This window comes from Micromesistius poutassou (assembly GCF_964030765.1).
Source record: "Micromesistius poutassou genome assembly, chromosome: 8".
Taxonomy (NCBI): domain Eukaryota; kingdom Metazoa; phylum Chordata; class Actinopteri; order Gadiformes; family Gadidae; genus Micromesistius; species Micromesistius poutassou.
Genome location: NC_140278.1, coordinates 14,242,529 through 14,258,000, shown reverse-complemented (window position 1 = coordinate 14,258,000; position 15,472 = coordinate 14,242,529). Strand labels below are relative to the sequence as shown.

Sequence of the window (15,472 nt, the reverse complement as noted above, 5' to 3'; positions counted from 1 at the left end):
CCCACTAGATGGACTCATGAGTTTTTTGTACCACTCTGACGACGTGTGATGAGTACGTTTTGAGATGACCCATGTTATTTTTAACCCTATTTCAGATCTATAGATGTGTCGTGAAGCGGAGTCTATTCTGCGTTTCCTTTAATGTTTTCTTATCTTGTCTTCTGCCATCCCCATTTGTATGTCCTTGTCCGTCTTAGTCTACCCACTGGATCAAAGTGAATCTCTGTAAACAACTTAACAATATAGGTTGCAGTCGCACCCAGCTGGTCAGGGTGCAGATCACAACACAAACAACGCTGTCTGAAACAAGTGAGCTAAATAAACAGAAATGAAAGTGACTGTGGGATCAAGTGTGGCTTTACTTCTACTACACAATATTTTTAGTCACAGTATAATATAGCCGGTCTATATATATATATATACAAACACATTTCCATCCATGAATTCCTCCATCAAGGTCACACTAATGGTTTGTAGCAGGAAATATTAAGCGTGCTAAAATGTCCTGCTTTCCCTTCAAACGGTAACTCCTTCTTAGTGTCGCCAAGTACTTAAAACATTATATTTACCCCATTTAATGAGCAATTTTAATTTTGAGGGAAAAACCTTCAACCTGCTGTTCAAAGCAATATTATATAATATCACAAAACACATTTTCTCCTCATTAGTGAAAACATACCACCATACAGATTATAATTACAACAACATGATTCGATTCCTCCAGTCTTGAGGCCGAGTTATGAGGCAGAAAAATCTAATACATTGTTCACATGTGGGCAGTCACAGATGATGTTCTACATCACACAAGCGCAACAACTGCATCGCACAGCAAACTGTCACACAGAAGTCAAACGTCAGGAACACAACAAAGTGGCCGATGTGGTCTGGCGGACAGACGGTCTGGCGGTCAGACGGTCTGGCGGTCAGACTGTCTGACTGCCAGACGGTCTGACCGACAGTCGGTCTGTGTGTGGTACAATAGAGACCCCCCCCCCCTGCTGGGAGAACTCCCCCCCCCCCCCATACTGGAGCGCAGCCGGTCCTCTGTGCTCTGCAGAGTGAGGTAGTTGGTTGTATGGTTTGGCGTAATAATCAGCCGGGAGATAACTGTACAGCTCTCTAGCTTCCCCTGCGGAGTCACCTCACGCCACCTGGCCCCTGCAACCAGGTGAGTATCTCTCTGAGCCTAATGGAGCAGCGCATCGTCCCCCCCCCCCCCCCCGCCCCCCCCCAATAAGATACTGCCGTTTACCAGTCCTGCAGTGAAATCAGCTTCATGTTCTGTGAATGCACCCTTTGAACAAGCCAAATTGGTTGGGATGTGTGGGGGTCAGTGTACTTAGCAGTTCCTCACTTTAACCACTACAGATCCTTCACATCTCTATTTGAGTCACGTGACCAACTCCAAGGAGAAGAGCAACATCAATCGGCCATCTGGCGGTCACCCCCTCTCCAACATCGAGAAGTACTTTACCTTAGTGGGCCCTTTGCTTCCTGTCATACCTGCTATTACGTTATCTAAACACAGCTCTGGGAAATCTGATTGTGTCTCTTGAAACTATTGACCTCCCTGCCCTGTATGTGCAGCTCTCAGACATGACAGCTGATGCTCTTTATAGTCTCTCCCTCACACACACACACACCTCTGGTTCACACACACATGCACGTCCACCTCAGACACACACACACCCACACACTCAAATATGCTCATCCATTTTAGACACACACACACACACACACATACACACACACACACACACACACACACACACACACTCACGCATTCACATCCACCTTAGACACACACACACACCCACACACACACACAACACCACATACAGCCATCATGCAAACTCATTTATCTACTCTCCTATGCCCCTTCCTGCTCCATCCACCCATCTGCAGTCTGCAGCCTCCTTTCCCCCTGCCTCTCTCCTCCCCGTCTCTCCCTCTCCCCCTCCCCACCTCCCCCTGCCCAGGGAGAAGGAGCTCTAGATCAGACGTGTGCTGAATCGACACTGTCAGCCGTGGCGTTCTTTATGTCCCAGACACCCCCAGTCTCCTGTCAGCACCGACGACCCACATCTGGCGGTAGGGGAGGGAGGCTCTTGCCAAGTCATTATATCAAAGCCTGGGAAATGACAAAGAGATGCAGCACACACACACACACACACACACACACACACAGTTACTGACTCACTCACTCACAATTCACTCAGTCACTCACTAACTGACACAGGCAGGTATCAAGGGCATGGTTGCGATGCCCTTTTTCTAACTTTGGCGTGTGTGTGTGTGTGTGTGTGTGTGTGTGCGTGTGTGTGCGTGTGCGTGTGCATGCACCAGCAGCCGTACGCTAGCAGCAGTAAGCTAGCAGCAGTAGCAGCCACCATCCCAGACTGATGATGTCACCCCTGTGGAACACTCCCAGTGCTTTGTCTCGTAGTGGCACTGCAGAGTGAAGCTGCAGACACACTCACACACACAACCACACACATACAGGGACACACACACACACACACACCACACACACACACACACACACACACAGACACACGCACACACACACACAGAGACAGACAGACAGACAGACACTCACACGTACAGGTTTGCACACACACACACACACACACACACACACACACACACACACACACACACACACACACACACACACACCACATACAGGGACACACACACACACACACACACACACACACACACACACACAACAAATCACCAGTCCATGGTTGTGATTTGAGAGTGTAGGCCGTAATGATGTCCGTCCGAAGTGTGTATTATTATTATTTTTCTTTTAACTTGAAGTACCCATTAGTGTTGCAGGGCTACAATGTACTCTAGCTGACGCCAGGACACACAATCTATAAAAGCTGCTGCAGTACTGCTTTGATGTATCACAGAACGTGACGTTTAGCGCCAGGGATTAAGTGCCTGCAACATTAAATCCCAAACACTTGCCGTGCTGTGACACAGCGGCTGACATGTACAGTTTGAGTTTGGCAGAGCGGTGGAACGTGTCACGGGAAAGAAAACGTTTTCCATTTATCAGAGCCAAATATTTGTCTGTTTATCATACATGAAGTAATACATGATGTTAAATTATACATGGTGTAAAAGTGTGACATTATACATAAGGCTTTTACATCTTCTTGCATTATGTATAATGTTATTATATATGTTGCATTATACAACAGGCTGTTACATAATGTTACATTATGCATGATGTTATACATAAGGTTACATTATACAACAGGACGTGGCATAGTGTTACATTATACATGATGTTACAATGTTGCATTATACTTTAGGCTGTTACGTACTGTTATATTATACATGATGTTACATTATATAACAGGCTGTTGTTACATACTGTTACATTATAAAGCAGGATTTTACATACTGTTACAGTATACATGATGTTACCTTATACAACAGGATGTTACATACCGTTACATTAAACATGATGTTATACATAATGTTACATTATACATTAGGCTGTTACATAATGTTACATTATATATTAAACGTAATGTTATATATAATGTACATTATAAATTATGTAAAAAAGGTTTCATTATACAATAGGATGTTGCATAATATAACATAAAACATGGGAACATTAACATTAAATATTAGAGTTGCCATGTGTAAAGAAAGATATATAAATAAATCATATGAACATATCAGCTTTTGATCGCATCGTGATCACAGAGTTTATAAATCAGATGTTGTGTTTACACTCAACCCAGAACACATCCCGATCCCAGCGTTACTATCAGATGTTGTGTTGACACTCAGAACAGCCAGCCGGTGGGATTAGATCCACTATGGTGTCCCACTGGGTCTGGGATGGTACCGCTGTGCTGACCCGCCGCGCATATGAACACATCTTCCAGCTGGGCTCCAGCATCAACTCAACACAAACATGGGACTTGCTTGGCTAAATCAATAAAAACAAGTGAAGTGATGTGGCACATAACTGCTCACATTGTTCAGAGCCAACCCAAGCCCTTCTTCCATAGCAGACTGAAATGTGTACATTATCGTTAAAGCACCCAAGGATACCTCTCAAAGTTCTCTAAATGACGATGGTCTCTACAGTTCTGCAGGGACGTTCCCTGGGTGTGTTGGAAGTAATTAAAGAGGATGTTCCCCATCCATCTACTGCATAGGATGCCGGAGGATGATACAATGAGCGTTCTTTAACGGGCGGTGTGAAGGATCTGTGAACATCGAAAGAGCCGCTCATCTGCTGCTCTCGCTCTCAGGTTCACGAGACTCCCGGGCTTCGCATTTTCTCTCAATTTTCATCCTATTAGTGATGCTGCTGACCCTCCCCCCTCGCCCCGCCAACCCTCCCCCCTCTCCCCTGCCTCTCTGCTTCTCTGCCTCTCTGACTCCCCACTACTGGCTCACACACACTTCCTATGCTTGCCAGACACAAGCATGCACACGTACATGAACACACACATAAACACGTGCACACACATGTGCCCACACAGACATATGTGCACTCAACACACACACACAAAATCAACAAACACACACATACAGCAACAGTCATAGACGAACACACACCCATGAGAACTGCATTATTTTTTCGCAGTTTGTCCCTCTTTCTCTCTCTCTCTCTCTCTCTCTCTTTCTCTCTCTCTCTCTCTCTCTCTCTCTCTCTCTCTCTCTCTCTCTCTCTCTCTCTCTCTCTCTCACACACACACACACATTGTGCACACACACATTGTGTAAACACACGTGAATACGCACAAGAGCGTACGCACGTACCGCCCAGACTGCATGGGGGGAGGGGGGCTGGTTTGGACGGGGGGGCGGCTAGCAGAGACGCAACGCTCCGAAAACGTGAGACGAAGAAGAGGGAGATGAAAGGGTGAAGGCAAGAGAGAGGGAGAGGTAGGGGAGAGAAAGGGAGAGAGGGGGACTGAGGGGAGAAGAGTTAGGGAGAAAGGAGGAGACTTTGAGGTACAATGCATGCGTGGACAAGACGTTCATTACCAAAGAAATAGGCAGAGAGAGAGATAGAGAGAGAGTGGGACGGAGAGACAGTGAGACTGAGAGAGAACGAGAGAGAGACAGAGAGACAGAGAGGGAGCGAGCGGTGGAGGAGTAGAGCAGAAGATGCTAGATGAGGGTAACTGAGGCTGTCAGGTAGGGGGAGGCATGTGCACCGGCAGGTAAGCCTTTCGCTTTACTCGTCTTTGTGTTTTTACGATTGGCTGCCCCTGCAGGATAAATGATGGGCTGCGGTGTCGCTGTGAGTGGCAGCTTGCCAGAGAGTAGAACAATGTAATCAATACTATTGTCTGTAATGTATCTGCCGCTTTTGTGTCTGGCCCGGGCATAGCCAGCTCATCAAACAGACAGACAGACAGAACGAGAGGGAGAAAGACAGCTAGAAAGAGAGAGACAGAGAGAGGAAGCTGAGGATGCAGAAGACTGTAAGCTGAGGCTCAAATCCTTTCAAATGAAAGATGGGTCGATGAGACGCCATCCATTCTCTCTTTTATTTAACCGTCCAAAAAGAGTTGTGATTAAGTAATGTCCATGCTTGTTCTTTCTATGATCGTTTTTAACGCAAACTTTAGTGTAAAAAGATGGTTGTAATGGTTTTGTCGTCCACGTTTATCTATTGATGGGTTCTTACGGAGACAAGGTGCAGTTGTAGATGTTCTGATTCACCTGTGTTGGAGACATCTGATCTGATATTTCTAGATCAGATATTTTCCATCGTCTTTCTATTTGTATAATTTTTCTTTTTTATTTCTGAAGTTTATGTTTTCATTTATTACGATTTGCCGATCTCTTTCTACCAAATGCAATGAGTATTTTATATTAATGATCTGATTGATTGCACAGGCGTATAGTATTTCGTGGAGTCGTCCGCGCTTGTGATTCTTCAAGAGCAGACATTTGTTTTCACATTATTAAACAAATGTTTATGTTTATTTGTACAGCGCAAATTTACTTCTGCAGCAAAAATTCAAACGAATTACGATGGTAAATGTGATAATACCCTCTTAATCGCTGTCCAGACACACAACTGGTCAGTGCTGACCTATGATTTAGCCTGATGTGTGTTATGAAATTGGATATTTATTACTCAAACTGAAGGTAATAAAAAAATATATCATAATTGAAGTAAAACAGCCTTATAAATGAAAATAATAAAACAATATATCCTGGGCAAATTGAATACAGAGATTACAGTGAAAATTGCCTTTCAAAAGTTATTTGAATGGTGTGCAATAGTAAAAATTCCCATCAAGATTTGCCATGCAATGTGTCTACCAGGAGGTGGCAGTAATCTACAAAATGGCCCTGCACTGAGATGCACTAAGAGTTACATGACATTCAAGGTTCAACCAAAAAGTAAATTTCGAAATTAAGTATACATTTTTAGCCGCATTCCTGAAGTCAAGGTATTTCATGTCTCATGAAGCCAAAGTGCTCCAGGTTATATTTGGCCCGCAGATAAATGGGGCAGACATTAAAGATTAGCTCCTCTGTTCCATAGCTCGTCTGATCTCTTCCTCTTATCTCCTCCTTCATGTAAGCATCTGACCCATATCATCTATAGGTAAGTCAAATACTGGGTCATATGATATGAGACTTAAGTTTCAGTTCCATTTTGAAAGTCATGTTGTAGGTATGTAGTAAAGCTGCATCAAATTGAAACAAGGTTTTTCTCTCATCTTGATCAGTGAATATTTCTTAATAAATCACCTTTTTTCCTCATATACACTGTGTATATGAGGCAAAACAAGATGCACCTACGTCTGCGTCTGTCACAGGATTGCACACACATTGTAAAAAATGAATGAATGCTGTGCAACACATAACGGTCAGACCATCTAGTCTTAAAACATTTATGCTCTTTATGCCCTGTTTGATGCCAAAATAAGTGATGGTAATGCCGCAATGTGTTTTTCTCCAAGAACCAGAGAGGAACCCCTGTGGCGCAGCAGAACCTGCCATGAGGTCATGTCTTTGTCTCGCTGCGGTGTCGTAGCGCATCGTTTGAAACATTTTCCAACATGTCAGGTTCTTTTATTGTGTTTCTCCAGTATGCCCCTCTGTCCCTGAGACCCTTAACCTGTGAGGTTAAAGGTCACAGGTTAGGTCCTCGGGAACAGAGCTGCATTCAGTTTCAACGCTTAAGGACGAAAGAAAGAGATGGTTTACTCTGAGTGTGGTCTTGAGGGTCCTGTTCAGCCACTTTGAGTAGTTGATCTTAGAGTATAATGATAGTTTTATACTATATCCTATAATGTCCTATAATATAGGATAAACTATAAGATAAACTATGAGATATGCTATGAGACTTATAGCATATCTTCTAGTATATCTTATAGTTTAGCCTATAGTATATATGATATCTTATACTGTATATTATCGAATATCTTTTAGTATATCATCTATCTTATATAACACATGTATTATAGTATAGCTTATAGCTTATTTTATAGTATATATCACGTCTTATAGTACATCTTATAGTATAATATACTATATATATTATATAAATAATATATATACTATCTCATAGCATATGAGATAGTATATATATATATATATAGCCTGTCGTATTGGGGTCTAGCTCTGCAGGGAGAGCGTTGGTGACCCGGACACAGTACAGGCTTTATCCACAGCAGCACTCGCCCTCACGCCTCTTCTCGGCGACATCTGGGAACCACGGTGATAGCAAGCTGTTCAGAGGTCAGCTGACCTATCACTCAGGGGACCGGCCTGGCGGTGTGGCTTCCTGATATAAAGTCCTCAATGAGGACCTGTAGGAAGACAGCCCAGGGTTGTGGCCCCGTCAATTCTGTCATCATTTCCATCCAGTGGATTTACATTTCGTATTCGTCAAGCCGCCTGCCTGCATTGAAAGTGCTTTGTATATTTATATATAGCGATGTATGTTACACATCAGTTATTATGAAACTATTAAGAAGACAACCAGTGTTAAACCTCACCGTTTGCAATTGAATTATTGTATCTCTGACACGGGAGATCGAAATGTGACTCCAGCAATGTAGGCTACATTGAAAATGTAAAAAAAAAAGAACCTCCCTTTGAGACTGTGAAGTGTAACCTTGCCGGATGAATAAAGGACATTGAATAAAGCGGAGACTCTGTTGTAAAGACCAGACATGTTGTTTATGTCGGTGGTGTCACTGTGTGTCTTGCATCACACCCATGCATGCTGAAATGTGGCCACATAAACGTGCAGATAACTGGGACCTCCCTCACCGGCCGAGGACTGCTGGGACTGTGGCAGCGTTGAGACTGCGGCCTCGTATTGATCGTCTTGTCTGTGCAGAGACAGATGACTGCATTAGTATCCAGCTCACCCCGACACTGGAAATATATTAAGTTCATGTATTAGGCACCCTGTCTGGTTACCATGGAGACCAACAGACTGGGGACTGGGGGATAGGGTGAGTGGGGGGACGGGGACGACGACGACAGACCAGTAGACTGGTTCTGCAGTCCCACCACTTTTCTCTCTCTCTCTCTCTCTGTCTTTGTCTCTCTCCGTCTGTCTCTCTCTATCTCTCTCTCTGTCTGTCTGTCTGTCTCCCTCTCTCTCTCTCTCTCCCTCTCTCTCTCTGTCATTCCCATGTCTTTTTCTTGGCTGCCTGGTTACTCTTTTGTGTCCTACTCCTCCTCTATTCCCCTCCTGGTTCTGTTTGCATTATTTTATTGTCTGAAACATTTTATCCCACCCTCCCTTTCTTACTTTTCATCTTCATACATATAATTAGAATAATTATTATTCTTATTTGTTTTTATTATTATTAATAATAATAATAATAATAACAACAATATTATTATTATTATTATTATTATATATTGAGTCTCCCCCATCCTCCCCCCTAGAAGAGAAAATAGGCTGGCTTCAGCCTCTCTCTACATCGCTCAGACTTCCCACTTGATCCCTACACACACAGCATTTAACTCTCTCTCCCCCCCCCCCCAAGCCCTCTTCTCCCCCCTCCTGCTCGGTCTCTGGGCGCTGCAGTAAAACTGGTGCAGGGAGGCTCAGGAAACGGGGAGACAATGGGAGCGAAAGGGGGTGGGGGGCGCCGTGGAGCCGCGTGGCCGTCATCGTCATGTGTGCTACAATCCATTCAGAAATGCAATTCTCTATTGGATAGTGTTGTGATGGACAGATGTTGTCCAATAAAAAACACAAATCTGATCTATCAAGCTAGGAATGTTTCACTTCATTCAAAATATCGGTGACATCACACGTCTGTGACATCACACATCTGTGACTGCACACGTGCTTTCCGTACGGGTCAGTGGGTTCGAATTAAACCCCAGTCGAGTCGAGTTTCTCCCCTCGTTTTACACTTCGTTCACGTGTCTGCGATGCGGATGGGCCTGGTTCACGTGTGTGCGATGTGGGTCCGCGTCGTGGTGGTCCTGCAGGTCGGCCTGCTGGGGGCCCCCGCGCTGGGCTGCTACCAGTGCCTGGTGGATGTGGGCGCCAGCCTGCGGCTCTGCTGGGGCCACGTGCTCACTCGCTACAACATCAGGAACGTGGACTCCTGCTTTGAGACCATCGATCGTGTGTTCAATAACAACGAGAAGGTCATTGAGGCCGGCAGAGTGGGTGAGGATAGAAATCATGATTGTGTTTTAAAACTTTTCTTCAATACTGTGTTTTTTTTATTTGCCCTGTTTCTTAACTTTATTAAACACACCGTGATTATGTGTGTGCACATGTGTGCGCATGCACTTTGTGTACAGCCACATGCTAGAGTTAGCACGGTGTGTGTCTCACGTAGGGGAAGGCTACAGCGCACAGCTGAAGACTCTTCTGGAAGAACAGATCCTGCCCATGGTGGAGGAATTTGACAAAAAGCTGAATGATGGTTGGTCTCTCTCTGTAGCCACACAAGGCAAACAGTCCAGGAATTAAAACATTCCCTAAAACTGAATGTTAGACATAAGATTAAAAAAACAACAACATATTAGGATCACATCAGCCAGGGGCCATGTCTCTGTCTCTCTGTCTGTCTCTGTCTCTCTCTCTCTCTCTCTCTCTCTCTCTCTCTCTCTCTCTCTCTCTCTCTCTCTCTCTCTCTCTCTCTCTCTCTCCAGACACTGTGTATGAGGAACGGTTGCAGAGAGCAGCAGACAGGTTTATTGCGGCTGCCTCCAAACTGCCGAGGGGTGAGCTTCCCCCCATCCCCCCTCCCTCTCTGATGACGTAATGCATAAAGCACAGATGTTAAGTTAGCCGCTCGATCTGTTGGCTCTGCACTGCTACAGTGAATGAACACCTGATCACGTTACGACCTCAACACTACAAAACACTAGCGATGTCAACACACGGGAGTGGAACCTCCCTCTCATCTTCGTCGTCTAATCCAACGTTAAATATTTAATACCCTGATGTCCTGACACTTCAGCTCATGTCATGAATTCTCTGTCTTGCAGTGTCTGGATGCTTCCCCCCATGTGGTTTGTAGATGTTTTCTTCCTATCAAGAGTTATGATGTTATTTTCACATTGCTGACATGTTACCATGTCACGCATACATAAATATTTATATAACATGATAAATATATACATATATGTATGACATGTTTTATGTCATTCCTCCTGGTTTAGTATTGACCTGAGGAGCAGACAGCTGAAGATTGAAGATTAAAACTTAGAAACAATCTGCTGCTCTGGTCGGCACTAACCATCCATCCCAGGAATACGACGTATACATGAATTCCTGTTCAAGGATAGATTCTGCTCTAGATTCCTTTGGATAAAATAATAAATACCAGTTATTGTAATGTGCTTTCAGACATTAGTGGAAATCGACTGTACTAAAGGTAAGACCCATTCATTCATTGAGGTTTATTTAATTTGACTAGGTTTTCAAGCAGCAGGTGCGGTTTACAACTGTATCACCTGCCAGTACGACTCCTGTGACTTCCCCCTGGACTGTCCAGGTGAGCTGGGGGTGAATGTCTACTGTAGCAGACGCGAGCCTCGCACGTCTACAGCGGTGTTGAATCACTTGCCCTTTGTCATAGCAGCAAGTCAGGATTTGTAAAAGACCCCAAGGATAAGTTGTGTTGCCGTACATAATACACAGAGCTTCCTTCCAAGGATAGCTCACTGCTCTTTTAATCCTTCCCTGCTGTGTGTAGGCGTAAGGTGACAGTTCCCTCCCACACTCCCACACTGCCCTGTATGCCCCATAAACACAGTTTAACTCAGAAAGCACAACACAGGTATCAACAATTTTTCTCAGGAGCTTAAAACAACTTTAGAGCTCAACACAGTTTCACTCTAAGGCTCAAAACAAACAACTTACTTTTGTAGCTCAACACAACTCTAGAGAGCCAATCACATTAACTCTAGAGCTCAACACAGTTCAACTGTAGAGTAAAACAACTGCAGAGCTCCACTCCTAAGAGTTTAATTTGTATTAAGTGTGTGTGTGTGTGCATGTATGTATGTGTGCGTCTGATTTTGTGTATGTGTGTGTGTGTTTAATTTCAAGTGAAAATGCTGAACGTCATGGAGTTCAGTGGCACGCGTATGTGGTGCAATATGCCGTTTCTATTACCTGACAACACTGAGGTGATCTGGAGGTATGCAGCACAGGTAAGCCTGGATCACCTGACCCTAACCCTTACCTCAACCCTTACCGTAACCCTAACCCTGACCCAAACCCTGATCCTAACCCTAACACTAACCCTTACCCTAACACTGACACAAAACCTGACCCTAACTTTAACCCTAACCCAAACCCTATTACTAACCCTAACCCTGACCCTAACCCTAACCCTGACCCTGACCCTGACCCTGACCCAAACCCAAACCTCGCCCCTGACACGTTTACAACACTCTAACACTACCGGGAATATAGACGGCATTATAGCTCCTCAAGGCCTCTGCCCCCAACTGTGCAGGTGGAGACCCAGGAGGTGGATCAGTTTGAAGAGGTGACAGCGGGTGTGGACAGACTGTACTCGATCCCGACGGCCCGGCGGTGGCACCAGGGCACGTACCAGTGTGAGCTGTACGCCGCGCAGCGCTCCGTCGCCAGACTCTACTTCTACCTGACAGGTAAACACCGTCAGCACTGAACCTACACCAGGAGGTCGTCTCGGAGCCCTCCTGCCTAGCAGCACCCACGCACGCACGCACGCACGCACGCACACACACACACACACACACACACACACACACACACACACACACACACACACACACACACTTGAAGTCATAAACACACGGATGCAAACCCACAAACAGAAGCACACTTAACAGGCTGTGTTTATGCTCTCTCTCTCTCTCTCTCTCTCTCTCTCTCTCTCTCTCTCTCTCTCTCTCTCTCTCTCTCTCTCTTCTCTCTCTCTCTCTCTCTCTCTCTCCAGTGACCCCCCAGCTTGAGGTTGGCCATTCGGAGTTGCAGGAGATATTTGACCTGTCGGTGCTCTCAAGAGGACAGATGACCCCGGGGCCTGATGGTTCTCCCCACTCTTTCCTCCTCCGCCACCTCCTGCCACCTCCTGCCCTCCTCACCACCTGTCTGGCCTCCATTCTGCTCCTGCTGTTCCTGTCCATGGGGTAACACTACTATATCCCTATTGCTATATCTGTTTCAGTACTGCTACTATATCCCTAATGCTACAGCTACTATATCCATAATGCTACAGCTACTATATCCCTAATGCTACAGCTACTATATCCCTAATGCACTACAGCTACTATATCCCTAATGCACTACAGCTACTATATCCCTAATGCACTACAGATACTATATCCCTAATGCTACAGCTACTATATCCCTAATGCTACAGCTATATCCCTAATGCTACTGCTACTATATCCCTAATGCTACAGCTACTATATCCCTAATGTTACAGCTACTATATCCCTAATGCTACAGCTACTATATCCCTAATGTTACAGCTACTATATCCTTAATGCTACTGCTACTATATCCCTAATGCACTACAGCTACTATATCCCTAATGCTACTGCTGCTATATCATAGATAACGCAAATAGGTACTATAGCCTGGGTAACACTACAGCTACTATGACCTGGGTAACACTACAGCTACTATGACCTGGGTAACACTACAGCTACTATGACCTGGGTAACACTACAGACACTATGGCCTGGCTAACACTGCAGATACTATGACCTGGGTAACACTACAGCTACTATGACCTGGGTAACACTACAGATACTATGGCCTGGGTAACACTGCAGATACTATGACCTGGGTAACACTACAGATACTATGGCCTGGGTAACACTACAGATACTATGGCCTGGGTAACACTACAGCTGCTTTATCCTGGTTAACACTACAGCTATATCTCTAACACCATGACTACTATATCCTGTGTAAGAGGAGGTCTATGCTAGAGGGGGGAGCATAGAGTATCTGACACCAAATACAAGTGAACCGCTGCCTATTGAAATACGTTCAAAGGCTATTTATCTATGTGTAATATATGTTGCAATATCAACTATATCCTCTCATCTCCGATGAATGCATTTTACACATGACTACTACTTTTTCAATATTCTTAAAATACATGGAGAAATGGGATTATGAAACTGTACATAATCCCTCTGCACTCTCTGTGGTTAATGCAGGCTTTTGTACTGGTGCTCAGTTCCATTAAGCATTCATGAGGGAGACGAAGCCTGAGGAAACAGAAGTCCAAGATGCCAAGGCAGAACGTTTTATGTGGGTAATAAATCTGTTATGCCCCCTGTGACGTCATCCATTTTTAAACAGCCTGTAATTGTCACTGTCTGCCACTAGAGGGCATGGCGAACAAAGCTCCTCTCAACCATTCAGTGTTGTACTTTCTGTCAGTCCCATCCAAGAGAGTACACTCATTCAACTATATGATGACAACTCGATCACAATGTAGGCCCTATCCATTGTTTTTAATGGTTTTGTTAGTGACCTCACTAGCCAATGTACCCCTGGGGGTACACAAACTCTAGTCTCTCACTTTGATCACTTGAAATTGAATAGATCTAGATCTAAATCTTTTACAAAATCTTTACCAAACATGTAGGCTATTGTAAGGTGTGCACTCAGATTGTGTGCACCTAGTCACATATTTCTATGTTTTCTTTTAGTGTATTTAAATATAAACTATTAGATATAGAGAATATATTCTCAATACAATCAATGGTTGTAATAACATTTATTTCTGATATTGTGTCTCCAGATACGATACTTCTAAAAATAACGCCCAGCCTGAATGTAAGCTGGCTGTAACGAAAGGGCGCGCTCATGTCCATGCTCTCCATGATCCCTGGATCTGTGAGGGATTGTCTTGAATGTACTTTTTCAGTTGGTGCTCACAGTGAACTCTAGACACGCTAACCTAGAAGGAATACTGCCATCTGCGCCGGGTGAGAAAGACATGTGAGGGCGAAGGGGTGTTGTGTGTCTTATAAAGCCCTCGTACATCATCTAAATATAAACTGGCATGAGTCACCACCTTTAAAAGCTTGAATACTTTTTTTTCTCCCAGTGGTTTGTTTGGTTGCCTAGGCAACAGATGATGCACGAGAGGAAGCCCGAAGCAGAAGCAGCGTTTGAACGCTGGACTACGTGTGTTGGTAGGCGAGTGCCATGCCAGGCTACAGCAGAGACACAGTGATTCATAAGAAATACTACGATTCCCCCAGGGTCCTAGTGCACACCCCTATTCAAGTGAACACGCGTCAAAGGAAATACCATCTTTAGTGTGAACATTTTCTGTTGCTAAGTCAGTCAGTTAGTTAGTTTGTTGGTTAATCAGTAGGTTGGTTGGTTAGTGAGTTAGTTAGTTAGTTTGTTGGTTAATCAGTAGGTTGGTTGGTTAGTCAGTTTGATAGTTTCTTTGTTGGTTAACCAGTAGGTTTGTTGGTTAGTCAGTAAGTAAGTTGGCTAGTCAGTTAATCAATCAGTTAGTTAGTGCGTGAGTTTGTTGGTTAGACTGTTTGTTTGTTTGGAAGGAATCATGTTCAACAGTGATCCACATGTAAAACCATCTCAGCTGACTTCATCTTTTCAACACTTAAGTGACGAAGTGTCATCACACACGCAAGCAGAAACACAGATAAACAAACCTTATCTTCATGGGACAGCCATGCTGCGAGCTCCTCCCTGACCTGCAACACAGGTTAAACAGCTATTGTCATACAGAGCGTTCACCATATCATAATAGTGATAATATGTATGTATATATATATATATACTGTATATGTGTGTGTGTGTTAAACAGCTATTGTCATACAGAGCATTCATCATATCACAGAGATCTAGTCAAGCACAGACAACAGTGAGTGTGAGTGTTATTGGACAGTGTGCCTAAAGCAACTTTATTAGTGTAAAGTAGTCTTTGATATTTTGGTTGTTGGTCTTGTTTTTGTTTGCTTGTGTCTTAGTGAC

The 15,472-nt window shown here is 44.2% G+C and overlaps 1 protein-coding gene across 1 annotated transcript; it reads left to right on the top strand.

Moving 5' to 3' along the window:
• Positions 1-9,414: 9,414 nt before the first annotated feature.
• spaca6 (sperm acrosome associated 6) lies at positions 9,415-12,631 on the top strand (the record flags this gene model as incomplete). Its single annotated transcript, XM_084471926.1, has 8 exons — positions 9,415-9,658; positions 9,834-9,920; positions 10,150-10,221; positions 10,489-10,512; positions 10,920-10,997; positions 11,555-11,658; positions 11,967-12,123; positions 12,435-12,631. 8 exons carry the CDS (start codon positions 9,415-9,417, stop codon positions 12,629-12,631), a joined length of 963 nt encoding a protein of 320 aa, XP_084328052.1.
• Positions 12,632-15,472: the final 2,841 nt, after the last annotated feature.